The sequence below is a fragment of the Leiobunum rupestre genome, chromosome 7, assembly GCF_980474605.1.
Source record: "Leiobunum rupestre chromosome 7, qqLeiRupe1.1.hap1, whole genome shotgun sequence".
NCBI classification, from domain to species: domain Eukaryota; kingdom Metazoa; phylum Arthropoda; class Arachnida; order Opiliones; family Sclerosomatidae; genus Leiobunum; species Leiobunum rupestre.
In genome coordinates this window covers 25,133,246-25,158,543 of record NC_143390.1, presented here as the reverse complement: position 1 = coordinate 25,158,543, position 25,298 = coordinate 25,133,246, and the positions used below count along the sequence as shown (strand labels likewise).

The following is a 25,298-nucleotide window of genomic DNA, read 5'->3' as shown; positions in this document are numbered from 1 at the left end:
TAGGTGTATAGCTTTTACAATATTTTTCTCCGCAGGATCTGGTGCGTAAAGGAGTTCCTCAACACTTCAGGGGCATTGTATGGCAACTCCTTTGCAATGCTCAAACATGCCCCGCACGCGAGATGTACGCAGAGTACATGAAAACTACTTCACCATGTGAAAAAGTGATTAGAAGAGATATTGCTCGAACTTACCCGGAACACGAGTTTTTTCGTGAGAAGGATGGACCGGGTCAAGAGGGCTTGTTCAATGTCATGAAAGCTTACTCTTTACATGACCGAGAAGTGGGCTACTGTCAAGGTAGTGCCTTTATCGTGGGACTTTTATTATTACAAGTACGTTTTTAGGTATCTTCAGCTTACTCGTTTGGACTGAGAATAATTTTTATGATTAATTTTAAAAGATGCCTGAAGAAGAAGCATTTGCGGTGCTTGTACAGCTTATGCATGATTATAGACTACGTGAAATGTACAAACCCAGTATGGCCGAGCTTGGCTTACGAATGTATCAACTAGAGTGCGTTGTACAGGAACTTCTTTCCGAACTTCACGTGCACTTCCAATCCCAAAGTTTTCATACATCCATGTACGCTTCTTCGTGGTTCCTTACTCTGTTTACCTCCACCCTGCCCATGCATCTGGCTTCGCGGGTCATGGATCTCTTTCTATCAGAAGTAAGAACCTGCTCCTTTCATTTCATCTAAAAGTTTACTTTCAATCGGAAGATAGCGGGAATGCTCAATATATTCTAAAACATTCCTATTTTAGGGAATGGAGATGATTTTCAGAATTGCCATAGCAATCCTTCAGTGCTGTAAAGAGGATCTTTTACAGTTAGACATGGAAGGAATGTTAAGGGTGTGTATTTGTTAATGTTTGGTTTTGCAATTTTAATTTAGTTAGCTGCAAACATTAAATATTTATCCATTTTTGTTTCCAGTATTTCCAAAAGGAGATGCCCTCAAAATGTGAAACTGACCCCGATTACCTCATCAGTTTGGCATTACAAGTTAAATACAATGCGAAGAAAATGAAAAAGTGGGCATCTTTTGTCACTTAATGCTTTATTAATACAGGATGTTTTACTTATTACGTAATATCCTTCTTTAGACTGGAAAAAGATTACATGACAGTGAAAGTGAAAGAACAAGAAGACTTAATTGAATTAAGGGTCTGTATCCTGTATATTCAAGGATATCCGTACAGTTGTATTTATCTTAAATTTTTATTTTAAACAGAGATTAAGAACAGAAAACAGACTACTTAAACACCGAATTGAGCATCTAGAACAAGTAAATAGTCGCTCTCATTTATATTTATGGAAAAGAGTCATTTAATTTGACGTAATTAATCTTAAATTTGTAGGAGAGCGCGTCTCTGGCAGACCGCCTCATTCAAGGGCAAGTGATAAGAGCGCAGGAAGCTGAAGATAATTATGTGATAAAGAGAGAGTTAGCTGCTCTCAAACAACAAGAACAGGTCACCCAACAAGAATTGGAAAAGGCATACCAGACAATCAAAGAAATTGAAACCAGTTCCCAACCCGCCTCATTAACGAGTTTGGCTGATGATGTGCTAAAATCACTTCAGGATGAGCTAGTTTCTGTTAAATTAAGAGAGGCTGAAAGTCACGTAACAATGCAAGAACTAAAACAAAGGATTCAAGAATTAGAAGAGGTATTATTTAACTTTTTCTTTGCTCTAGGTTTTTATTAATATATATGTATTTGCAGACTAACAAAACCCTAAGAGAAGCTACCCCGGATAATTCTGTGGCTAGTCTCCAGGAAGAGCTGATTACTATCAAATTAAGAGAAGCCGAAGCTACGCTCTCACTCAAAGAATGTCGTCAAAAAATATCTGATTTGCAAGCTTCTTGGGAGGTATGTCATTCGTTTAATTTTTTATCTTGATAATTTTTTATAAATTTAAACTTTTTTTCTCAGAAATACTTGGCGGACTCGAGTCAGCCAACCACGGATTCACCAGCTCTCCTTCGTAAAAGAGAAAAATCTGCTATGGCCCAATTGCAAGAGGACTTAATGACTGCAAAGTTAAGAGAGGCCGAGGCTGTTGCTGAATTGAAAGAGTTGAGGCAGAAAGTCATGGAGCTTGAAACCCAGGTTTGTAAACACTCATTTTAAATATCTGACGTTGTATCTTACCAGTGTGTACTATAGAACCAAGTCAGTTTGAACCAAATAAGGAGACAATCCGAAGAAGTAGTGAAGATTCAAACTAAGCAAGAAGATTTAGAAAGGAGAGAAAAGCAGTTGCTCTCTCAGCTTAAAGAAGAGAAACGCAAATATATTGATCTTGAATCCAAGGTTTGTTTTTTTTTCTTAAATTTTTATCAAATCATTAGAAATTCATAATTTTATGTATTTAAGATGGCTGCTGAACAAATGATGACCAGAATAAGGGAACTAGAACAAACCCAGATAATTGCGGAGTTAAAACAAAAGGTTTCAGCTTTGGAGGTGAAAGTAAGTGTAAGTTGTTCTTTAGAGATAATTTTTGAGGAAAATTCAATGGTTCTCTGTTATAGAGCCAAGAATTGGTCACTGCTGGACAACTCAGAGCTGGTCATGATAATGAAGAAGCAATGAAGGATCTTCAGGATAGAAATGTGGATTTACGAACCGAAGTAAATATTTTTTTTAGGAAACTTGATATTTTAAGTTACCAATTTTGCAAAACCAAAACCATAATTTCATTTAATAGGTCCTTCGATTAGAAGCTATAAATAAGCAATTAACTTCAGCCTTGGCAATGCATTCCATTTGCCGCGATGGCAAAAATTCCACAGAAGGTTCTCCCATTCGAAAGAGTTTAGTTAGTGGAAATGGTGGCTCGTTTCTCGATAATCTGTCTTTTAGCCGAAGCAGTAGTGTTATGGAAGATCTAGCCAGCGAGCAACTTACTCTCCATCAGTTGACCAATAGCAAAGTAGTTATGAATGGGGAAGCCTGAAATTTCAGCGTATCTTTTGCGTGAAGCGTAGGGTCAGATGTGAAGATGGGAAAAACAATTTAGGGATGCTAGTGGATTTATATTGGACAAACGGTAACAGTCCAAAACTGAAAATGATTCCTTTTGTTTTGCCACGATAAAAGCGGTTTTTGTTCAGTTGATTATCAAGACTGTCATTCCCATCAATTGGTGAAACGATTGAATATGTTTTAAAAGCTTCAATGCCTTTTGATAAGAAGATTCGTGTCAAAAAGACTTCTATCACATTGGTTTCCTTTTAGAGAACTACGTTTAAATGGCTAGTACTTAGAAGTATAATAGAAGAAGAATTAAACCTGTAATACCAGAAATCTCAGTTGTTATGGCAAATGAGAAATTCACTTTCTGATATTCTATTGAGGAAGGCGCTGATTCTTTTAAAAGTAACCACACGTTTTCAAAAACGACGAAAAATTTACCGAAAGCTGAATTTTGTAAGAAGAAAAATATTTAAAAAAAAAAAGTGAAAATAGATTATTACATTGATGAATAATATAATGAAAAAAACTTTTAAAAAAAGGCATATCAATTGCGCTTTTTCTGAAAGAGTGAGGTTTAATTTAAGCAGTTGTTTACAAAAGGGAAATGGAAAAACAAATCTTAGGAGTGAATTGTCAAAAATATTTATTTGTCTACAAAAGAAAGAGGACAATTTGACTTTTTTCTACGTTTTTACAATTTAACATACTGGTATAAAAAATAAACTAGGAAATATCCCCACCCTTATAATTGTGTAATAGTTTGTGAAGAGATAGTTTGTGGTAATTTTTTTTTAAGTTTTAAATTTTAGCTAATTCTAATCCCATAAACAAATATAATACCAGTGATAATAGCTTAAATAAGTTAAAATTTGGTATTAGCTAATTAAATTTTGGGCCATTCCCTGGTATTGTGATAAAAGTCTGTTTTCTCCCCCACGTTTGCTCTTAGGCGATTTTGCTGAACCCTGGCTCTGCTCCCAGCGAGCTGTTCTAACAATGTTTTAATCCCTGCCTTCCCACGAATTGGGCTTTTGGCTGTTCCACTGTGATACTGTATTTATTGTTGGAACAATTTTTATTTCCTATTGCAATCAAATATCTAAAAACAACATATTTACTCACGATTGTTTAACATAAAGACAAAATGTACATTTGATAAAGGTCAACAATGAAGGAAAAACAAAACATGGTGCGCAATAATAAGACTATCCTCTCCCTTAAATTACTTTTTATTAATTTTTAGTTGGCCTATAATAATGTAAAATTGAACAAAATTAGTGCCTACATTTTTTTTAGTATTGTTTTACAAGAAATTCGCTTTTACAATTTTTTTGGTGATTTTAACCATAAGTAAAGGACCACCAAATTATTTTAAAACTGAAAAATGAATGCATAATTATTTGCTACTAGTACGTTATTTATTTTTAGATATTTTTTTTATTTTTTTGACCAAGTGTTATTACATTGTATCGTAGAACCTGTACATATTGTATTTCAAGACAGTGAAATAATAAAATAGGTTATTTCCAGTTGAAAGAAATGCTTGATTTTTTTTTAATGACTAAAGCCCAGTTCACACTAAACAATTAATTTGACCAATTAACTGTATCGAACTAATTGTAAGCAAGAAAATTGTATAGTGGGAACAACTCTTACAATTTGTCTGTTCACACTATACAATTAGTTGGATACAGTTAAGTGGCCCAAAGAATTGTATAATGTGAACTGGACTTTGGATATCTTGACACTGGGAAGAAATTTTAATGAGATATTAAATAAGAAAAAAAAAAGTTGCAAAATAGCACGGGGGAGAAGCCAGAGCATATCTCATTTCAAATTTCCCGCCGTGCGTTTCCCGCTTTTGACAGGAGGGGAAATTTTCCGGTACTTTGCGCCAAAAGTTCATTTTGCGCCCAGTTCGTGTGGTTTTTGTATGTTGTAACTGTTGAACCATTGGATGCCCTTAAATTTAACCTTTTCCGTGTAATTGATGGTTCATTTGAGTTTTAGTTAAATATTTATCGTAATAACTTTTAAGTTTATTATATTTAAGTATTTGCTCACCTAAGTTATTAGCATGTCGGATACTGAATTCCAAGTGGATGAAGACCAAGGCCCGTCAGACAAAGGGGAAGTCCAGGTAGCTAATTTTTATTTTAGAACCTATAAAAGATAAACCTCTTTTTGGCGGTTCAGTTAATAAATTTAATTATTATTGGTAATATTGTAGAATGATGCGGAAGTTGATGGTGATGAAGTGGTTAAAACCACTGATGATAAGGACTTCAATCAAAAACTTTGCGTTGATAGAGCCAAACGTTTTGATTATCTATTGCAACAAACGGAAATTTTTTCCCATTTCATGGCCAGTGGTACCCAAAACAAACAAGAGGCCTCGCCTGTTAAACTGAAACCAGGTCGTCCAAAAACCAAAAAGAATGATGAGAAAGCCAAATTATCTGCCATGGGAGATTTTCGTCATCGTAAAACTGAACAAGAAGAAGATGAAGAACTTCTTACTGAAAGCCGTAAAAATCTCATAGCGATTACCCGCTTTGAAAGCTCTCCGGCTTATATAAAACATGGTGAAATGCGAGACTATCAAATTAGAGGTCTAAATTGGATGATATCCTTGTACGAGCATGGAATTAATGGCATATTGGCTGATGAAATGGGTCTGGGAAAAACCCTCCAAACAATATCATTATTAGGTTACATGAAACACCATCGAGATATTCCTGGTGGGGACTGTTAATTCTTGAACTCTTCTTTCTCTAAACAAATAATATCTGACAAAAATTCATACCTGTTATAGGTCCTCATATGGTTATTGTTCCAAAATCAACCTTGGCTAATTGGATGACTGAATTTGGCCGTTGGTGTCCTTCCATCAGAGCTGTTTGTCTAATTGGAGATCAAGAGAAAAGATCCGCTTTAATTAGAGATGTATTAATGCCTGGAGAATGGGATGTCTGCGTGACATCTTACGAAATGGTCATTAGAGAAAAGTCCGTTTTGAAGAAGTTCAACTGGAGATACGTAGTTATTGATGAAGCTCATAGGATTAAAAATGAAAAATCTAAGGTACATCTTTGATTAAAATGATATTTTATTTCCTGTATTAATTTTATTATATTTTCCAGTTATCTGAAATTGTTCGTGAATTTAAATCAACCAATCGTCTTCTTTTAACTGGAACTCCATTGCAAAATAATCTCCACGAGCTTTGGGCCCTTCTTAACTTTTTGCTTCCTGATGTGTTTAATTCATCCGAAGATTTTGACGCTTGGTTTAATACTAATTCTTGCTTAGAAAGCACACCGTTAGTTGAAAGATTACATGCTGTACGTTTGTCAAATTAAATTTTTTTTTAAAGGCTTAGAAATAAACGTAAAATTTAAATTTTATTCTTTAGGTGCTACGTCCTTTCTTGCTTCGAAGATTGAAATCTGATGTAGAGAAAAAATTGCTTCCAAAGAAAGAGGTCAAAATTTATGTTGGTCTCAGTAAAATGCAGAGAGAATGGTACACTAGAATCCTGATGAAGGATATTGATATTGTCAACGGAGCTGGAAAAGTTGACAAAATGAGACTTTTAAACATTCTTATGCAGCTGCGTAAATGTTGTAACCACCCTTATCTATTTGATGGAGCTGAACCCGGTAAAACAATATATAGCCGAATTGTAAGATTGTTTATTCAATAACTTGAGTAACTTTGTTTCTTCTTTCTTTCAATTTAGGTCCTCCTTATACTACCGATTCTCATCTTGTATACAATTGCGGGAAAATTGTTATCATGGACAAACTTTTGCCCAAGTTGCAAGAGCAACAGTCCCGAGTATTGATATTTTCTCAGATGACCCGTATGTTAGATATTCTTGAAGATTATTGTTTGTGGAAACAGTATCCATATTGTCGTTTGGATGGTCAAACAAATCATGAGGACCGAGAGATTTATATCAACGAATTCAATAAGCCTAATAGTGAAAAGTTCATATTTTTGCTGAGTACTAGAGCTGGTGGTTTAGGTATTAATTTAGCTACAGCTGATGTTGTGCTTATCTTTGATTCCGATTGGAATCCGCAAGTAGATCTGCAAGCTATGGTATGAATTCACCTTTTTTATATATTAATATTTTGTATGTAATGTATATTTTTTCATAGGATCGTGCCCATCGTATTGGACAAATGAAACAAGTTCGAGTTTTCCGCATGATCACTGAAAATACAGTGGAGGAACGTATTGTAGAGCGGGCTGAAATGAAATTGCAATTGGATAACGTGGTTATACAACAAGGTCGTTTAGTTGATAGTGCGGCGGCAAAATTAGGAAAAGAGGAAATGTTGGGCATGATTAGGCACGGTGCTGATCATATTTTCGCCTCTAAAGAAAGCGAAATTACTGATGAAGACATTGATGCTATATTAGCTAAAGGGCAGAAAAAAGTAAAACCTACTCCATTCTTTTTGATTGCTAGTTTGTTAAACATAATTTTTTTTAGACTGAAGACTTACAAAAGCGGCTAGAGGCAATGGGGGAAAGTACCCTGAGGAACTTTACATTAGACCAACAAGAAAGTAGCGTTTACAACTTTGAGGGACTTGATTATCGAGAAAAACGTAAAGCCGCTGGAGTGGGTCATTGGATTGAGCCCCCCAAAAGAGAACGAAAAGCCAACTACGCTGTTGATGCTTATTTCCGTGAAGCTTTAAGGGTTAGCGAGCCCAAAGCCCCTAAAGTAAGATTGTTATAGTACTTATTATAAAATAAATACAAATAGAATTTTCATGTTGCTATTTACATCGTAAGAAATTGCTTTTTATGTTTTTGTAATGCATTAGAAACTCTAAAAGTTGCCCGTGATATTCACTTGTGCTCATAGACTTGTTGAAATTAAGCTACAGTGTCAAGAGCAACATTTTCTCACTAAGCCCCTCCCCTTTTATAAAATCAACAATTTTATTATTGAATCAATTGTAATAATAAATTCTTATAGGCTCCAAGACCACCAAAACAGCCAAACATTCAGGACTTTCAATTTTTCCCTCCCCGATTGTTTGAACTCCTTGATAAAGAAATCTACTTTTACCGAAAGACTATTGGATACAAGGTAAATGAAACCATTCTATTTGTAGTAGGAAAATGAGTTATTGACAGTTGATTTTATAGGTCCCTAAAAATCCTGATCTGGGAAGCGATGCCGCACGTGTTCAAAAAGAAGAACAACTAAAAATTGACGAAAGCGAACAACTCACGGAAGAAGAATTGTCGGAGAAAGACAGACTTTTAAATGAAGGTTTCACAAACTGGACAAGAAGAGATTTCAATCAGTTCATCAAATCTAATGAAAAATATGGGCGTGATGATATTGAAAATGTTTCTCGAGAGGTCGAAGGCAAAACATCGGAAGAAGTTATGGAGTACTCTGCGGTCTTTTGGGAAAGATGTCACGAGCTACAAGATATTGAGAAAATTATGGCTCAAATTGAGAGGGGAGAAGCTAGAATCCAAAGGCGAGCCGGTATTAAAAAGGCTCTGGATATTAAGGTACGGTAGTTTTTACCCACCTTTAATAAAGAGAACTTTCATTAAAATCTTTAACCTATTTTTAGATGGCTAGGTACAGAGCTCCATTTCATCAACTTCGTATTGCTTATGGAACAAATAAAGGCAAAAACTACACTGAAGAAGAAGATAGATTTTTAGTATGCATGCTTCACAAACTTGGTTTTGATAAGGAGAATGTATATGATGAATTAAGGGCTGCGATTCGACAAGCCCCCCAATTCCGTTTCGATTGGTTCATCAAATCTAGAACAGCTGCAGTAAGTGCTTATTTCAGGGTATTCTAATTTCATGTTATACCTATAATTTGGTTCTATTTACAGGAATTACAAAGGAGATGCAATACTCTAATCACATTAATTGAAAGAGAAAATCAAGAATTGGAAGAAAAGGAGAAAGCGGAACGCAAGAAGAGAGGTCCGAAACCTGGACTACCTAAGGGACCAACGGGGAAACGCAGGATGGATACACCCTCGAGCGGTCGTAAGAGAAGGAAGTGAAAAACTAAACCTTTTTTTTAAATATTCCACATGGTGTTTAATATAGTACAGTTAAGTTTTTCATTCCATGTAAAAGGTATTTGCACATGTATCATTGTAATGTTTAAAAATGGTGATTTATTTTGATCAGTAAAAACCAAATTTATTTATAGACTTTTAATATGGCGTGATTAATGGTTTTACATGATCACGTATTTAACAGTACGTGGGTGTTTTAAATATCTAGTCGTCACTAGAACTATTATCGCTATTTTCTTCACTAGCCCCTCCATTTGCTACCTCAGATAAATGTTGCTTTTTAGCCTTCTCTAGTTGGGCCTCTGTAAAAAAATAAATAATTTTAAGCATTAAATGCTGGTCATAGCAATTATGTAATTAGGAGTCTTACTCATTTTCATAGGCTTCTTTTTGATATTTTTGAGTGCATAAAGCACAAAAATCCTCTGATCTCTTATCTGGGCTACATTTGAGTTCTTAAAAGCTTCCGCGGCATCATCATCTGTTGCGAACCATACGTGACATGTTCTGAAAAGAAATTTCATTTTAGGAATGAGCTTATCATGAATCTAAAGAGTTATAAATTCCATACTGTTTAACTTCTCCATGTGGCTTAAGACTAATTTTTTCAGCATTAGGAAACAATAGACTGACATCTTTCATAGTTGTAGTTGGTGGAATGCCTCTTACAAATAGTTTCCTCTTATTAATAGGTTTAGTCTGCGGAGGTTTCCTCTGTTCCATTATTCTTATACTTTTATTGCCAACATAGTCTACTACTAATTGCTGTCCTCCTAGTTTTTGGTTCTTTAACTTAATGAGTTCTTCTTCCGCCGTGTCTTCGCTATCAAATTCCAGGAAAACAAACCTATAAAAGCAAAAAAAATACAAATTAGTTTAAAGGTGAAAAGGTTTCTACTATGAAAAACTTATACCTATTCCATTTCTTTGCCTTGGTGCTTTTCCTAACGAAAAGTCTTAATGCTGTAGCGTTGGGTACTAAATTTTTCAAGGTTTGCTCATCAATTCCATCAGGTAAATTACCAAGAAAGAGAGACCTCGCATCTAATTCGCGTTTTCTGTCAGCCTCAAGAGCTAAAATGTCACTGTGCTCAATTTTAATTTTCTTGTGACTATCGTCATCACTATCTGCCTCCACTGTACGTTTAACTGGCGGTTTCGGTTTTTGAGCCTTATTTAGAGGGGTATTTTTAGGTTGAGGAGTCTTTTGTTTAGCATTTTGATTTGGCCCTTTTGCAACCACAGGTGTTTTATTTTGACCAAGAGGATTTTGTTTTCCACTGACAGGTGTATTCTGTTTAGGAGTTTTCTTTTGTAAAGCTGGCTGGGGAATTTCTTGGTCTTCAGAATCATCATCGTCATTGCTTCTATCCTCTTCATCCTCACTACTCTCCCCTTTACTAGGCAATTTTATTAGATTTTGCTTGGGTGTTCCTTGTTTAGGGCTTTTGGAGATGTTGGGTTTAGTAATAATTTTTTCCTCATCATCTGATTCTTCTTCACTGCCAGAATCGTCATCATCTGAAGACTCTTTCTTTAAAGCAAGGTTTTTTGCAGGAGTTTTAGGTTTAACAGCATCGCTTTTAGTTTTTGAAACTAGTGGTATAAATGATTTGGAATTTGTATCTTCCTCTGAATCACTTCCCTCTTCATCAGATGAAGCATTTGTGGTTTTGGCTGATTTCTTTAATTTACCACCATCATTTTCACTAGATTCATTATCTTCATCCTCCTCCTCATCACCACTTTCCTCATCAGAATCCTGCAATTTTTTTCCAGCTGGTTTTCGATCAGATTCATCTTCATCCATAGATTCTTCCTCAGAACCTTCTTCGTCTGAACTTTCATCCTCATTTTTTTTAGATTTTTTTTCAATTAGTGGTTTTTTAGATGTGTTAACATCCATAGAATCTTCATCATCCTCATCATCATTATCACCTTCATTTTTATTGAAGTATCTCTTTTGTTTATTATTGAAAGAATCATCATTGTTTGAATTGTTTTGGAATTTGTTAAATCCACCACCGCCACGTCCTCTGTATGGTGATGAGCCTCTACCACGAGAGCCTCCTCTGTCTACCCATCCTCCTCTGCCTCGTGATCCACCTCTGCCACCTCTGTCTACCCATCCTCCTCTGCCTCGTGATCCCCCTCGGCCACCTCTGTCAACCCATCCTCCTCGGCCACCTCTTCCACCTCCTCCACCTCCCTAAATTAAAGATAAAAATAACACATTTAAAAAAGGGAAATTAAGAGGAAGATACTCTTCAAAATAGCTCGCAAAACTAAACAAGCAAAATTATGTTAAAAAAAAACACCATGTGCGGCACTCGTTGCACGTTGCATTGCACATTGTGTTTAGTGTTTAACACTTGGTACAGAAGCATGTTTTACCCCATCGTTCCATCCACCACGAAATCCTCCTCTTCCCCTACCACGAGGTGGGCCACCTCTGCCTCTTCGACTAAAACTATCATCTGACATAATTCAAAGTTGTTTTGAAATACTTAGTTAATATTTAAAATAAAAGCATCAACGATGGATGCGAGCCCTCAACAACGTGGTCCCAATGAAATGCGGAGAATGAAATGAGGCGATTACCGCGAGTCTCCGGCGTTGCCAGGTCCGGAAAATTAAATTATCGTACCAGAGCCAATAAAGTATCGATTTCAGAAAAATATAATCGTACGCTTAAAAAATGTCGGTAAATTTGAATTTTGTGTGAAACACTGACGTTAAACTTGTGAAATAATTTTTTTTATAAACATTTAAAGTTCAACCTATTGAAAACTTGTGATTAAAAGTGGCAGTTTTAACTGGTTTTCAGCCAAATTGAAAACATTATCTTACATTATGGTACGCCTAAGCTGAATTATCGAAAAATGGAATAAAGACATTAAAAATATCGCACGTCTCAAAAATTAGCTCAAAATTATCGTACGTCTGGCAAGTTGGCAACGAGGGCAGCTAACCCCTCACACCACTTGGAATTTGAAAAACTTTATTATAGATGGCGATACCGTATCGAATACGGGTTCACTTTCCCTTTTGCTTTATCATTTTTTTCGCCGTTTAGACTTGAGGAATTCTGCGTGGGAATTTTGAATGATTAGGAGAAGGAAACTTATAGTAAGTTTTTGTACCCTTGTCCGAATCAATGTTGCGTATAATATAAGTAGTTAGTATTTCTCGGTGATCCTATGTTTAGCCTTTACACAAGGATGTCAAAGATCTAATAATACACTTTCCCTTTCCCTAGTTAATTATTTCAGTTTTAATTTACCGGTACTATAAATCATAGATGCGTAACAACTTGGCATATTTCCGCGTATTCTAAAGGTTTTCTTTCTGTAAATTACATTTTAAGCCTTCGGAGCATAGCATAAAGTTGAAGATAATTTTTTGAACTCGCTGTTGAACGATAATTTTACGGGTCAATTTTCACGTGACGTTTTAGTCACTGTAACTTTCATTACTTTTCCGAAAGAAATATCTTTCCATACAAAATAAAAATCGACCATGGTAAGTTACAACAATTCAATCTATATCTTTATTTCGTTGTCGATTTTTTTTTATCATTCTTAACGGCAAAAATAAGTGGTTTCTTTTCGCCTGTTCTCGGACTAAAAGTGTACTCTTTTTATCCTAAAACGTTTTATTCGTCTATTCCGGGGATGATAATTACTCCGGCCCATAAACTATTTGCTTGTTCCGGAGTATTAGGGCTACTCTTTTTACTCCTTCTGAAAAGGAGGTGTAAAGAGAGAAAATCGGATTTTGTCGTCTGCTAGCCAGAATTTATCCGCTAAATAGGCCACAGGCAGCCATTTTGAAAAAAACGTTTTTACTCCGACTCAAACTATTCTCCACCACAGAATCGGAGTAAAATGACCGTCATAGCCTTACTCTTCTTACCCTACTCCGAAATCCCGGAACCAACGAAAATAAACCCCCTTATGAAAACGGGGGATCTATTCGCGACCGAAAACTATCGCTACGCCCCCTTTGGTTCGCCATTGAAACCTAGATAGACAGCGGCTAAAGCAGACGTTATTAGTTTTTACTCATTGTTATTGATAAATCATAAATTTGACTTTATAAATAATGATACTTGCATTTTAATATAATTTTACATCGTTTGCTTTTATTTTGATTAGTTTATGTAAAAAAAACGTTTTTATGACTTTTTAATTTGACGGTAGCAGACGCTAGATCATAGGCGCTACCTCGGAGAAGCGCTGCTAGCGCCGTTACGCCACCTAGACTCGTTTCGGTCGCGAATTTTATTAAGAATCGTATGTAAAGATAATCGTAATATCGTATCAAATGATAGAAGAATGAAGGCACGTGGACTAAACAGAATAAGGGGAGATAGAAAAAACGTAAATAATTGTGGTTGTCTCTCTGGGGCGCTTCGGGCGCTTTACCCGTAACAGTCTACAGAGCAATTCGCGTTTCGTGGAACCTGTTTTACAAAAGCGTGCCCCCTCCCCCCTCACCTGGGTAGGCCCTCGTAGATCGAGTTATTTCGTAGTCGGTCAGGTATTTTTCTACGCCCCAAAGGCAGGTACGGAAAATTTCGGGGATTGACACTTCAGGAATCGTTTCTGCGCTCGCCGCTGTAGATTTCTATCGGACCACTCGATGCCGCAGCAGTTCTGCAAACGTTTACGAAATAATTTTATTTTCGTTTCTATTTATGAAGTTAATCACGCGTGCTTATGATGATATTTTTCGATCACGAATAAGACAAAAAAGATAAACGAAGTAAAATCGGCGACTTGGAAAAATAGGTTTCCCCCGATTGACCCACAATCGTTACGCACAAAATTTTGTCTGGTTTTGTCTCTTATATTCTACTATAACTTTCTATCGACGTTCGTTAGGTTTTTGTCGCGATTAGTATCAAAACGGTCAACTTTACTCGATAGACAATAGGATGAGTTAAAATTTGGGTATTTCACTTAATTATATAGTAATAGGAACTGCATTAGAGTAATATTGGTGTGACGTATGTCGACGTCACGCATGTTTTTTCCTATAGATAAAAACCTGCCCTCAAAATGGCGGCCATAGTCCAAAGCTACAGAGCGATACTACTAAAGTAACAGTGTGTAATTCTTTTTTCTGGTCGTTTTAGAGACGGTCCCCTTCCACTTGGCGGGAAGAATCGGGAGAGCGAAAAAGTCACCCGCGCTGACTGCCCCCCGCGCCGTTGTTCCCCCACCGCATCATCGGTGGTGGCGCATTCTTGGAAGCCAGCATAGATAATAAACAGAAGGATTAGAAGGTCTGCCTTCCGTAGAGCATTTTTCTTCGCCGCGCTTCTGTGAGGGGGCCGCACTCCAAACTTCTGCAGCTGACTTCCGCTTTGCGCGTAACGGACGGTTCGCTGCAAATAGTCTGCTCCTTAATCGTTATGATCGCGCTGTGATCACACCGAGGCTTAAGTTGTTACGTAGATAATAAACAAATTACGAACATTTGTTTCAAAATAAAAGTCCGATGTCATTTTAGGTAACGATTTTGATTTCATTACATAAGTAAGTAACAAATATCTGTAAACATTAATCAGTGTTTCAACGCTATGTAAAAACAATGGCATGTTTTATTTATTTAGTTACCAATTATCATTGGATGCTAAAGTCTAAATTAACCTGGCCTGCCGCCTTAGGGGGGGGGTATCCCTTTTTTTCTAGTAAGTAGTAACAAAATATGTTTTACTTTATCATATTAGTTTAGATAAGCTTATAGTTATCATCTTAGGGAATGGTTTATTCACCAAAGAGCTGTGTTTATGGATCTTGCGCATCAAAACAAAATGCTAGAACTAAAAGTGTTCCAGGAGCTCCAGGAATATTCTTCATTAAATTTCCATCACCAATAACTGAAACTGAAAAGTGCTCACGTTGGGTGAATGCTTGTGGCCGGATGGATTTCACCAAAAGTGAAGTAAAACGATCCACGTATATTTGTTCGAGACATTTTGAAGGCTTTTCAGGACCAACTCTACTGAATCCTGATCCGATTGCAAACACATCACTTCTAAATGTACATGTACATTCTTTTTAGCCAAAACTTCTAATTTAATTCAATCCCATTTGGGGAAATTTAAAAATATTTGGTGTTTTCAGATTGCAACCAGTTATCCGTGTACATCTTTATTGAAAACTCCGAAACGAAAGTTGAAATCTGATTATGAATATGTTAGTATATTGCCCTACCATTGCTAAAGAAATATCTAGTACTATTCCACAATACCAATTCAATTTATTTTCATGTGATTACTACTCATAGATAAAAACACCAAAATTATAAGTCCGAAGAAGATTATTTCACAAAAAGCATTATCATTTAGCGAGTGTCACAAGATTACAACTGAAACTACATCTTTTGAAAACCCAACAATGATTGAACAGGCAACTAAACCTATAAATTAGAAAACCCTAAGCCCACCGCCTGACTGGTCTATGGAAATAATGAAAAGCAAAGCCTTGTTTTATAAATTGAAGAATAATTACAAATTCATGGAATGCATCTTTGAAGAAAACGAAAGCAAAGAAATTAGTTCAATTCTCAATATTATGGGAGAGCCAGTAAAATTTTACCTTGAAATAGGGGAATCCTCAACATTGAAGAATAGTACTGATGTTTATAAGCTATTGGAAAAGGCAAACCAATTCGCATGTTGCCTAGGAAATCAAGACACTGAGCTCGTAAATATGTACAAGAGCCAATCAGAAAGTTGCCAAAAAGAAAAGAGTCAAAGTTACTATTACAATAAACTAAATGGAGTATTTAGCACCAACTGTGAAGGCTTTGTCAAAATAACTCAGAAAAGGTGTTACCGTTGCATTAAGTACCGCTCTAGTTTAGGGAAACTTAGGTACAGGAATAATTTGAAAAAGACTGCTAAACCAAAGACCTACACGAAGATAATTATGAAAAATAAGAAATGTGTTCTTCAAACGGAAAGGGATAAAAAAGAAATAAGCAGCTTGGAATTATTATTAAAGACGAGACTTCAAAATGAACCAACAGGCTCACTTATGGCAGTATTTTTACGGCAGAAGCTGCGGGCCATGCAAAAGTCAAAATATGGCATGCGGTGGGACCCCCTGTTTATCAAATGGTGCATCTACATGAAAAATAAGTCCAAATCATCATATGAAGCCCTTAGAAAATCAAAGTTCATTGCAGTTCCAACTACGAGAACTCTTTACCAATATAACCATTCTATAATCAGCCAATCAGGTTTTACGACAGAAATGTTTGAGGAAATGGGTTCAAATGGCTAAGGAATGTGAACTTGAAAACCTTCCAAATCATCAAAAGTATTTTGTTCTTTCGCTAGATGAAGTCAGTATAAAGGAGGATCTACTACTAAACAGGAGTACTGGTATCGTCACAGGATTAATTGATACTAATGAAAACCACAATCATCTTGATGACTTAGAACGAAATGTTACCAATTCGGAGAAACCACCTCTGGCCTCGCATATTTTGCAATTAATGATCAGGGGAGTAACAAGCAAAATTAAAATCCCATTTGCACATTTCCCAACTAAAGGCGCTTCTTCGGCAGAGTTAAATAGCATTGTTTGGGAAGCAATCAGAAGCAAACTAGTGGCTTTCGCATCTTAACTGTTGTAGGGGACGGAGCTGCCACTAATCGGAAATTCTTTCGTCTTTCACAAACGTATGAAGCAAATGAAGCTAAAGAAATTCCATACAAAACAGAAAATCTGTTTGCTATGAATGAAGAACGACCTCTTTATTTCATATCAGATACTCCGCATTTAATTAAAACGGTTCGAAATGGATTTGCAGACAGCGGAACTAACTCTAAAGCCCGTTCTCTGTGGAAAAATGGAGAAAAAATTACGTGGAAAGCTATAATTCAGTTATATTACCTACAACTCAGATCGCAAGGACAATTTAAACATCTAAATAAACTTACTTATTCCCACGTATTTTTGCATAGTTATTCAAAAATGAAAGTGAACCTAGCAGCCCAAGTGTTGAGTGAAACTGTGGCGAGTGAAACTGTGGCGAGTGCAATTGACGAGGGGCTAACCACTCTTAGAAAGTCTACACCGGATTACGCTTAGATTAGCACTGCCAAAGGCAGGGACTTCAAAGATTACGCGTAATCCCGTTAGTACAGTCAAAGGTACGGCTCTGTACACCGATTACCCGGAGTGATCAGCCCCTCGGCAATTGAACACCTTTTAGCAACAACAAAAAAATACAAGGAAACAATCGAATTCATTAGAGTATTCAATACGTTTTTTGACCTTTGTAACGTGAAGAACAGAGTTGAAGGCATACATCATCGCAACAAACACAAACTTCCTTATACTAATGTAGCTGACGAGCGACTTAAAGTAAGACTAAGCATCCTAGTTTATTTCATGCCTTTGATTTATATATTTGTTTTATTTTAGTGGTTGCAGTGTGATTTTATAAACTACCTTGAGAATTGGGAAGGTCAAGTTTACAATAGGCCTGGTAAATTCACAAAAACCCAAAGGGATTCCATGCTTCTTAGCAGGCAGACGATCGAAGGACTCAAAATAACAGGTAATTTTAGGTCATAAAAATGTCACGAATACGAAAGTAAAACTTACTGTTTTTTAGCTCTTTCAACCGTGGAAGTCGTTAAATTCATGCTTAATAAAGGGGCAAAGTATGTACTCACGCAACATCTCAACCAAGACGCTTTGGAACAATACTTTGGAAGGCAAAGGACAGCTGGTGGCAGAAATAACAATCCTACCGCTTGGCACTATGGTGCTAACAAGGACACTTTTAAAACTTTAAAAGGTCTGGTTTTGGACGCAGTTGGTGGGAATACTCAATATCCGTTGACGGAAACTATTAAAGATATTAGTGGGTTGGATATTGGAAGTGGTAATGAACAGACAGACTGCAATAGTAGCAACGAACAAGATCTATTAAATCTTTAGCAAAAACCTTCAAACTTTGGATTATCCAAATCATTAAAACCATTATATTAAAATAACAAATTGCATTTATTATGGAACTTCATTTCAGGTACGTAAATCACAAAGTATCACGATTTAAAATATCACTTATAGATATTGCAAAAAAAGATCTGCATCAGGATCACCTTCCAAGAAACTCAAATCTACATCTTCGTCTATGACTAACCTTTTGTTTGCGACATTAATTTTGGGGGTTTGAATTTTTATGCTATCTGCATTTCTATCATTGAGGAAGGATACATTAGTAGGGTTTTGCAAAATGCTACATATTTTCCTAGTTTGTGAAGGTCCGACAAGCGGCGTAGGAACAAAAATGGGAATGGATCCCCCTTGAAAATTTGTTGTGGTTTCTTTTGACTTTAATTCATGGCTGAACAAACTTATATTAAGACTAGATTTATTTGTTTTTTTTTATTGCTAACCTTTGTGACTTTTTTAGGTGGTGATTGAGTTGGAGCATATGATTTAGTGGCAGCAAGCTTTTCTGGCAAATCTCCTAATAACTTGATAGGACTTTCGTTCTCATTTTGCTTTGATTCACCACCTTTTTTCTTTTTAGGGGTTTTTACACTTATGCTTTTGAGTTCTAGTTTGTTATGTTCCTTTTTGGCCCTTATGCTAGAGTTTGTAATGTGTTGGAATGATTCCGTTATATCTTTCGTTAGGCACTTTCCTCTGGTGTTTAAAAAGTATCTAGTACCTTCTTAAGCCATTGGCCAGAATCCTCTCCCACGCAGAGATTCGCCCATTCCACAGAAATCTGGGCGTCTTCTAATACTTCTTTGGTAGCATTTAATTTTAATTGTTGATTTCTAATCAATTCGTAGTTCAAGCAGTAATGCTTGTCAGAAATATGTTTGATTTTAATTAGCAACTCAAAAAATGCATCTGATATATTTATCAAGCCCCCCGTGAGAGCATTGATATCCATGACTCCGTCTCATCCGTTTGGTTACCTTCTTTAGTTAGTTTCTCTACAGTTGCTTTTGGAACGTTTTTCCTAATCAAACTTCTTACAATGAACCCACCAACATATCGCAAAACATCATTATTAGTCCTTTCCTGCACAGGAAATACAAGAACATTTTCATCATTATTAATTTGAACCTCCTTTTTCTTTAACTCCTCTAGTTTCTCCAAAGCTTTTTTAATTCCAATTTCAAACATAGACATCAGCAGCCCAAAAAAAATTTGTAAAATAGTTTGCAAGACAGTTTGCGGACTAGGATTGGTAGTACCAAGAATTGTGCGCAAGTTTCTAAGTGTCTAGCTAATTTATCATTTTTCCTTTCTTCCAAAATTAATTTGTTCACTGCATCCCAGTAGTTTACTTGGGTTTGATATTTATGCAGGTTTGAGAAACTTACTACATTTAAAAGTTGTTCGGTAAAGTTCTTCCGTAACTCTACCTTGTTCAATGAATTTAAATCACTCACAAAGTTGGTCACCAAACCCGATGAATAATAAAATCATTACTACCATCTCCCATTTTGGACATTGTTATCGCAAATGCTTCTTCTACGAGTTCTAGGAAAATTCAAAATATATTTCATATTAAGTTGAAACACATGCGTAAATGTTTTTACAAAGGCTTAGTAGTAGTGTATCATTATTCAGTTATTTACCTTTGATTTCTTTTGTTTTGAAGGACACCAGACCATTTTCGTTGTTTGAAAATATACGAACTGTTTCGATATGCGAAATAACACTACCAAATTTATCAGAATTAATGGAGTTCTCCGAATTTTTCGTTAAGTCTGTTAGTACCATTTTTTGATTGAAATTATCTATGCTATAGCAGAAACGACAAAAAAAATCGTAATTTAAATAAGCTCTTCGCTCTACGCATGCGCTTTTTTTCCGGAAGTTGACTCTACCGAGTTTGTACAAAGCGCGGCCGGCTCTCGTCCAACCTTCTGATCCTTCTGTTTATTATCTATGAAGCCAGTTGAGAAAAAGAAAAAATCATTGAAAGTTTTCACTCCTCGTTCGGGCTCGTTGTTATCGGTCGCACCAGCTGGGGAAAAAATCAACGCGACGATCGGTACCGATCGGAATTCGAACAGCTAAGGGCGAGCCATTAAGAACCTGGCGACGGGTCAACCAGCCGGAAGCCACGACGGTGGTACCGATCGACACCCCCTCTTGACCTCCCCCCCTCCGATAATCGAAACTCAACTCCATTAATATTACTAATATGGCCATGTTCAAGATTAGCGCGATGAAATCGCCGATGGTATTCTCGAACGACAGTCGCGGTCATCACATTTCGGTGGTGGTCAACGGGTCCGTCTTATCCGCGGAGGACAAGAATGACGCTAATCGCAACGGCGTCAACAAGGGTCGCGCGCTGATCAAATCGAGCGAAGATTCGACGGAGAGCGGCGCGTCTTCGAGAATATACCTGGAAGGATCGCCGCCGGCAACCGGGTCTGCGCGCTCGAGCGTGGCCGCGCCTGGAACAACCTCGATCAGGGTGAGTGAAGTTATTCATCGGGAGAATCCAGATCGAGCGGAGAGTCGCGTCTCCATTTCCAGTCCAGACTGCAGCCAGAAGCATCCTCGCGCGCCTCCGCCGTCCAATTTGAATTCGGCCAGCCACCCCGTTCGCGGAGAGGAAGAAGAGACGCTCGCCCATCAGCAGCCGCGAGCCGACAGGTTCCCTCTCGTGCACCAGTCGCGATTCGATGAGGAGACGGACGGACCGCGGCTAGAAGGGTCCTTCTCCTCTTCCTCTTCAATCCGCATCGTCAACCGAGTGTCCGTTAGCGCGTCGCCAGTGGTCACCATGGTTCCGGGAGCCCCTAATCACGACCAGCAAAAGGACAGCGACGGTTCTTTCAAAGGGGGAGACTCGATCGACCAGGACATTTCGGAGCCCGCGTCTGGAGCCCAAATTAAATTAAGCCCTTACGTCTCTCTCGGCGGCGATTCGGCCGAGGACGAATGGTTGAAGAACGAAGTGAATTTAGTGCCAAAAGAGGATTCTAGCCGCGATCAGCCCGTCAATCTTCCAAACGGGAGCGCGGTCGAGGTCGTCGCGCCCACCAATCGCGACCGCGACACCGCCGTTTCGGACTCTAACGAAGATTTGACCGTCGTCTCGGAAGAAAGCGATGTTCTGGCCGAAGGGATCAAACTGCGGGTGTCTTTCGGGAGCAGAGAGCCGGACGAGATGGTCAGTCGCAGTCCGGACGACGGCTACCACGACGACGACACTCTGAGCGAGGAGGAATCGACGGGGCATCCGGTGGTCATCAACGAGACTGTCCCGTCGGCGAACGACGGCATCCACGTGGCCATTCCCGTCAGACTCTCGGACTCGAATTACGACCGCGAAATGAGATTCATCCAAGTGAACCACGTTAAACATGACAGCGACGTTTTCGACGACGACGCCAACAGCAGCTTGGGCTCCGAGACCGGCACCATTCTCTCCCGAAGGGGCACCATCCGCGGCATGAGGAACCACGTTCGCTCCAGCATCGCCGCCTTCCTCGAGAACATGGCCACCAAAGTAAGCCATACCTTTCTATTACACCCCTGTGCTATAAACGCGGGTTAAATGACCTCGAACGGGGGTTGTTTGTTTTGGGTTTTTTTGCTATAATTGATGATGGGCAGAAAGAACGATGTATCTTCCTTTCTAAGCGACCTCACCATCGCGGTCAAGGTCAGGATACCGCGTGAACTCCACTTATCTAGTGCCCCCGCTTATAAAGTTTCAAAGCTTTGTGGACATAATTGAAATAGACCAGAATACGGGTAAAATAATGTTACGCTTTCATAATAACCCAAAAATTAAACTTGTCGTCATTTAAGCCAAAATATCCGACGCCACCCCGGCGTTCCAACACGAAAAAAAAAATAATAATTATCCGAAATTCTAATCAACCGTTATAATAGGAAACCGTGCTTATTCTAGATTGCTAATCGCTTCGGTGTGTGATATATAAAAAGGTCTTTTATGTTTCCGTAATTTCGAGCAATTACACTCGTTTTCGGTGACTTCCGCGATATATTTGGCTTCTTCCGGTCCGGTACGTAACCAGGTGGGGGGGGGGGACTAACGCGATAATCCCCCAAAAAACTTCGGAATTCTTTCATTTTTAAGAAACTTGTTGTTACAGAGTAAATATCGGGCGAGAAAAGGAGAAAAAAAAACTCGTTCAGAAAATGTGTTTCATTTTGGCCCAGCTCGCTTCGAGTCGAAACTTTTCGTGGCGAAAATTAGCAGGCAAAAATTATGTTCGTTTAAAAAAAAACTTTAATATTTAAAAAAAAACCCTTCTTTTCCCCCGTGCGTCGAAGAAATCGGGTTATCCGTGTTCTTAACTGCGGTTTAAGTACGCTGTTTTTATCTAGAGTCTTGTAGAGCGAAGATTTTCAAACGGCGAGAGATTTAATGAAGCGAATATAATGTATTTTCTAATTTACCTAATAATTCACGTTTTAAGGTAATACCAGAATTAAAATACGTTAGTCAAATATCGTTTTTATTGCTCGTTATTTTATTGGTAGTTTTGGATAGAGTGGTTTTTCGTCGAATATAAACGCTAAAAGTCTGAGTAGAGTCAGTGGAAGTTGTCCGATAAGACGTATCAGCTTTCCCCCCAATACTGTCAAGTATTATTGTCGGAATGTGGCTATGACAATACGGAAGTTGGAAAAACGGAAATTTTAATAATTATTTTAACGGTTAACGATATATTTAGAGGGGCCGTAGAAAATTGAAATCTCGATAACGCGTCTAGAACCGGCTAAGCTAGGAAGCCTCCTGGGCCTAAATGGAAGTATACCCTTTTACTTAAGGTTTGTATATGGACGAAATGACCCACGTTGATAAAGGCTAAATGTTTAAGTGCAGGTGTAGATAAGTTCCCATCTCGTAAATTTTCAATGAATCCAAACGTGGAACCTTATAATAGATATTTAGCCTCCGTTTTCGGGTCAAACGCGATAAAAGACTGGATGAGCCAGGCCTCCATCTCGAAATTCCGGGGAATGTCAAATCTTAACTCGAACTTTACGTTCAATTTCAGCCGTGGTTATCTCATTTTTGGACGAAATTAATTCTATTCGAACTCGTTCGAAGCTACCCTAGCTCGTAGGACGTTGTTTAAAGAAAAATCTTTGGCGCGTCTGCAACCTTGAGTTGAGGGTCTCCTAAATTAGAGGTTAACGAATCGTAGCGGCTATGAACCACGCGATTCAACAACCTCGAACCCGCGCTCGGGTATTTTATTAGTCGCCCTTTTTTGCCTTCCAATTTCGCAAACTACTTTATTTAGACTCGCGGAAAGCCGTTCTGAAAAGAAGGCAATGTTCGATTCAATTTATTTTCTGATTGAAGCTCGCTTCTTTTTCGCCCGTGAAATCGTGACTTTAGTTCACCGCTCGTAAATTACTCTTAAATACCGGTATTGTATTTTACTCGTAGGTCTATTCGTACCAAAATTCTCGAAAATAGGCTTTGTTGAGATTGAAGGAATTGCGTGTGAAATCTCAAAACTGCCCCGAGTTTTTCAACAACGGCAAAATGCTATTTCATTCTTAAGAAACTAATAATATTTCACGTTTTACACTGTTATCGGAAATGTTTAGATTTTCGCGATTCTTTCGAGTTTTGTTTAATATGATTTAAATGAGGTGACCACTAACGGTTCATAGGCGGAAGTTCATTTAAAACAATTTTACCGGGTCAAATCGATTGTTCAGTATCGTAGTACGATTGTACGAACAATTTTTAAATTATATTTATCTTTATAATAATAATAAAAATCAGCTAGGCTAATACCCAAGGCACCACCTTAGGCCTAAGTCATCGAGCGACTTTTAAAGCCTTTAATTCAGGTGGCGGGGTTACAATAAACTCCGCATCAAAGCCGGGTTGGCACTTTTTTTAAATACAAATCAAATTAATCGATTTTTTATTTAAATCGGATTTTGTAGAATTTATGGATTTTTATACAATTAATGGCTCTTTTTCTGAATAATTAACTGAAATTTTACTTTTATCAGTTAGCTAATCTTGAAGTGAAGAGAAGCACATTGTGAAAAACTAAATCTTGAATTAAAATAAATCTCAATTAAATTTAATTACTATTTAATACTTTAGTATTATCATGTATTTTAATGTTTTTGTGATTTTGTATTCGTCCATTGAAAAACATTGTGTGATTTAAATCAAGTGATTTTTAAACTTGATTTAAATCCTCTATTTTATCGTGATTTTAATCAAATTGATTTAAATCTTATTTTATCGTGATTTTAATCAAATTGATTTAAACCCTGCGTCAAAGTCAAATCGAGAGTTTGCGCTACCGCGACTGGATTATACTGCCAAAGCTGATGTCAAAGTTCAGCCTCAGGGTGCTTGCGAGATATACCCAAAATCCTGGTTACGCCACCTAAATCCTGTAACTATTTTTCTTCAGGGGTGGTAGCTATCTCATTTATGTTGGTCATTTTATAAAAATACGCGCCACTAGCTTACGGAGTGGGTTCAAAGGAAAAACCCCAACAATTACCCATTTAGGCCGTAAGTCGTAACAACCGGTTGTTGAAAATTTGCCCAGTTTCTGTTTCGTAAAAAGGGAAACTGCGTTCGTCATGATTTGAATTTGACCTCCGTGGTGAGGTCGAAACAGCCCCTTTGTTCGACGCTTGGCAAATAGAACGAGCTATCTTCGATTTATCGCCACTTAGCGCTGCCTCGCCATTCCGAGAAAATCATTTTTCAAACTTGCGCAACGTCCTCGCCCCGGGAGAAACGTATCCTACTAGTGGCCCAACCAGCGAAAAGCGGCTCTCGGTGTTGAAGACGGAAATTTGTTCCGTGTAGAGGCGAGACACCAACACGGAGACGAGTCCTCCAGCCATGTCATATTTCCATGAGCAGGAAAAACCAATTTTTATTCGTGGTGGAATATTGAAAAGTAAAAAGAAAAGATGGCTCTTTTTTGTTCGTGGCTTACAAACGAAGATTTAAAAGGGAAAATACCGCGGACAAAGACTGGAAGTGTATCCCAGCGGGTGCCAATTCGCTGATGCGGAGTTCGTCGAGCACGTGCCAATGTTTTTCTCTTCTTGGAATGAGGCGTAATTATTCATTCTACCCGAATGAGGATAGGGTTTTTGGCCCCGAAAATATTTTCCCAACTTTTTTTGTATTATTTTTATAAAGGTCGTAAAGAATGGAATTGCCATTAA

General features: G+C 37.7%; 5 protein-coding genes and 1 long non-coding RNA gene across 13 annotated transcripts in view; 4 read left to right on the top strand and 2 right to left on the bottom strand.

Annotated features, from left to right (window-relative positions):
* The window catches only part of LOC149935357 (ecotropic viral integration site 5 ortholog-like), an 89,870-nt gene extending 85,769 nt beyond the window's left edge, over positions 1 to 4,101 (top strand). For 5 of the 6 annotated variants that reach the window (XM_090154740.1, XM_090154738.1, XM_090154741.1 and 2 more), the window contains 13 exons: positions 36 to 335; positions 404 to 673; positions 768 to 857; positions 940 to 1,037; positions 1,110 to 1,170; positions 1,238 to 1,291; positions 1,365 to 1,676; positions 1,733 to 1,882; positions 1,946 to 2,122; positions 2,180 to 2,326; positions 2,390 to 2,491; positions 2,548 to 2,646; positions 2,724 to 4,101. In XM_090154740.1, the coding sequence (XP_090010866.1) occupies positions 36 to 335; positions 404 to 673; positions 768 to 857; positions 940 to 1,037; positions 1,110 to 1,170; positions 1,238 to 1,291; positions 1,365 to 1,676; positions 1,733 to 1,882; positions 1,946 to 2,122; positions 2,180 to 2,326; positions 2,390 to 2,491; positions 2,548 to 2,646; positions 2,724 to 2,972 (2,109 nt within the window). In that variant the 3' untranslated portion in view covers positions 2,973 to 4,101. The remainder of the gene's footprint in view (positions 1 to 35; positions 336 to 403; positions 674 to 767; positions 858 to 939; positions 1,038 to 1,109; positions 1,171 to 1,237; positions 1,292 to 1,364; positions 1,677 to 1,732; positions 1,883 to 1,945; positions 2,123 to 2,179; positions 2,327 to 2,389; positions 2,492 to 2,547; positions 2,647 to 2,723) is intronic. The other variant, XM_090154739.1, reaches the window with a different exon arrangement.
* Positions 4,102 to 4,897: 796 nt separating this feature from the next.
* Iswi (nucleosome-remodeling ATPase imitation SWI) lies at positions 4,898 to 9,220 on the top strand. Its single transcript, XM_090154545.1, has 12 exons — positions 4,898 to 5,132; positions 5,223 to 5,733; positions 5,808 to 6,076; positions 6,136 to 6,336; positions 6,408 to 6,654; positions 6,735 to 7,099; positions 7,159 to 7,440; positions 7,497 to 7,733; positions 7,992 to 8,105; positions 8,165 to 8,542; positions 8,608 to 8,820; positions 8,884 to 9,220. The coding sequence occupies exons 1-12, from the start codon at positions 5,070 to 5,072 to the stop codon at positions 9,058 to 9,060; spliced, it is 3,057 nt and encodes a 1,018-aa protein (XP_090010671.1). The 5' UTR covers positions 4,898 to 5,069; the 3' UTR covers positions 9,061 to 9,220.
* On the bottom strand, positions 9,202 to 11,687 carry LOC149935355 (uncharacterized). The gene is made up of 5 exons (XM_090154546.1): positions 11,473 to 11,687; positions 9,993 to 11,287; positions 9,650 to 9,925; positions 9,449 to 9,585; positions 9,202 to 9,380 (listed from the first exon to the last, which is right to left on the bottom strand). The coding sequence occupies exons 1-5, from the start codon at positions 11,560 to 11,562 to the stop codon at positions 9,283 to 9,285; spliced, it is 1,896 nt and encodes a 631-aa protein (XP_090010672.1). The 5' UTR covers positions 11,563 to 11,687; the 3' UTR covers positions 9,202 to 9,282.
* Positions 11,688 to 14,352: 2,665 nt separating this feature from the next.
* LOC149935354 (uncharacterized) lies at positions 14,353 to 18,081 on the top strand. Of its 3 annotated transcripts, XR_016482361.1 has the most exons (7): positions 14,366 to 14,621; positions 14,699 to 14,776; positions 14,845 to 15,129; positions 15,213 to 15,284; positions 15,376 to 17,465; positions 17,526 to 17,661; positions 17,719 to 17,807. XR_016482361.1 is itself a non-coding variant. In XM_090181576.1 (6 exons), the coding sequence occupies exons 5-6, from the start codon at positions 17,619 to 17,621 to the stop codon at positions 18,045 to 18,047; spliced, it is 372 nt and encodes a 123-aa protein (XP_090037702.1). In that variant the 5' UTR covers positions 14,439 to 14,776; positions 14,845 to 15,129; positions 15,213 to 15,284; positions 15,376 to 17,465; positions 17,526 to 17,618; the 3' UTR covers positions 18,048 to 18,081. The 3 variants fall into 3 exon arrangements, 1 of the variants encoding a protein (XP_090037702.1); XR_016482360.1 differs by having other exon boundaries at positions 14,353 to 14,776; XM_090181576.1 differs by having other exon boundaries at positions 14,439 to 14,776; positions 17,719 to 18,081.
* A 93-nt stretch (positions 18,082 to 18,174) lies between these two features.
* Positions 18,175 to 19,856, bottom strand: LOC149935353 (uncharacterized). Its single transcript, XR_016472235.1, has 3 exons — positions 19,712 to 19,856; positions 19,566 to 19,613; positions 18,175 to 19,148 (listed from the first exon to the last, which is right to left on the bottom strand). It is a non-coding gene; the product is annotated as an uncharacterized LOC149935353 (long non-coding RNA).
* A 171-nt stretch (positions 19,857 to 20,027) lies between these two features.
* Positions 20,028 to 25,298, top strand: part of LOC149935352 (uncharacterized) — a 35,369-nt gene continuing 30,098 nt past the window's right edge. Inside the window, exon 1 of the mRNA XM_090153910.1 lies at positions 20,028 to 21,603. Within this exon, the coding sequence (XP_090010036.1) occupies positions 20,284 to 21,603 (1,320 nt within the window). The 5' untranslated portion in view covers positions 20,028 to 20,283. The remainder of the gene's footprint in view (positions 21,604 to 25,298) is intronic.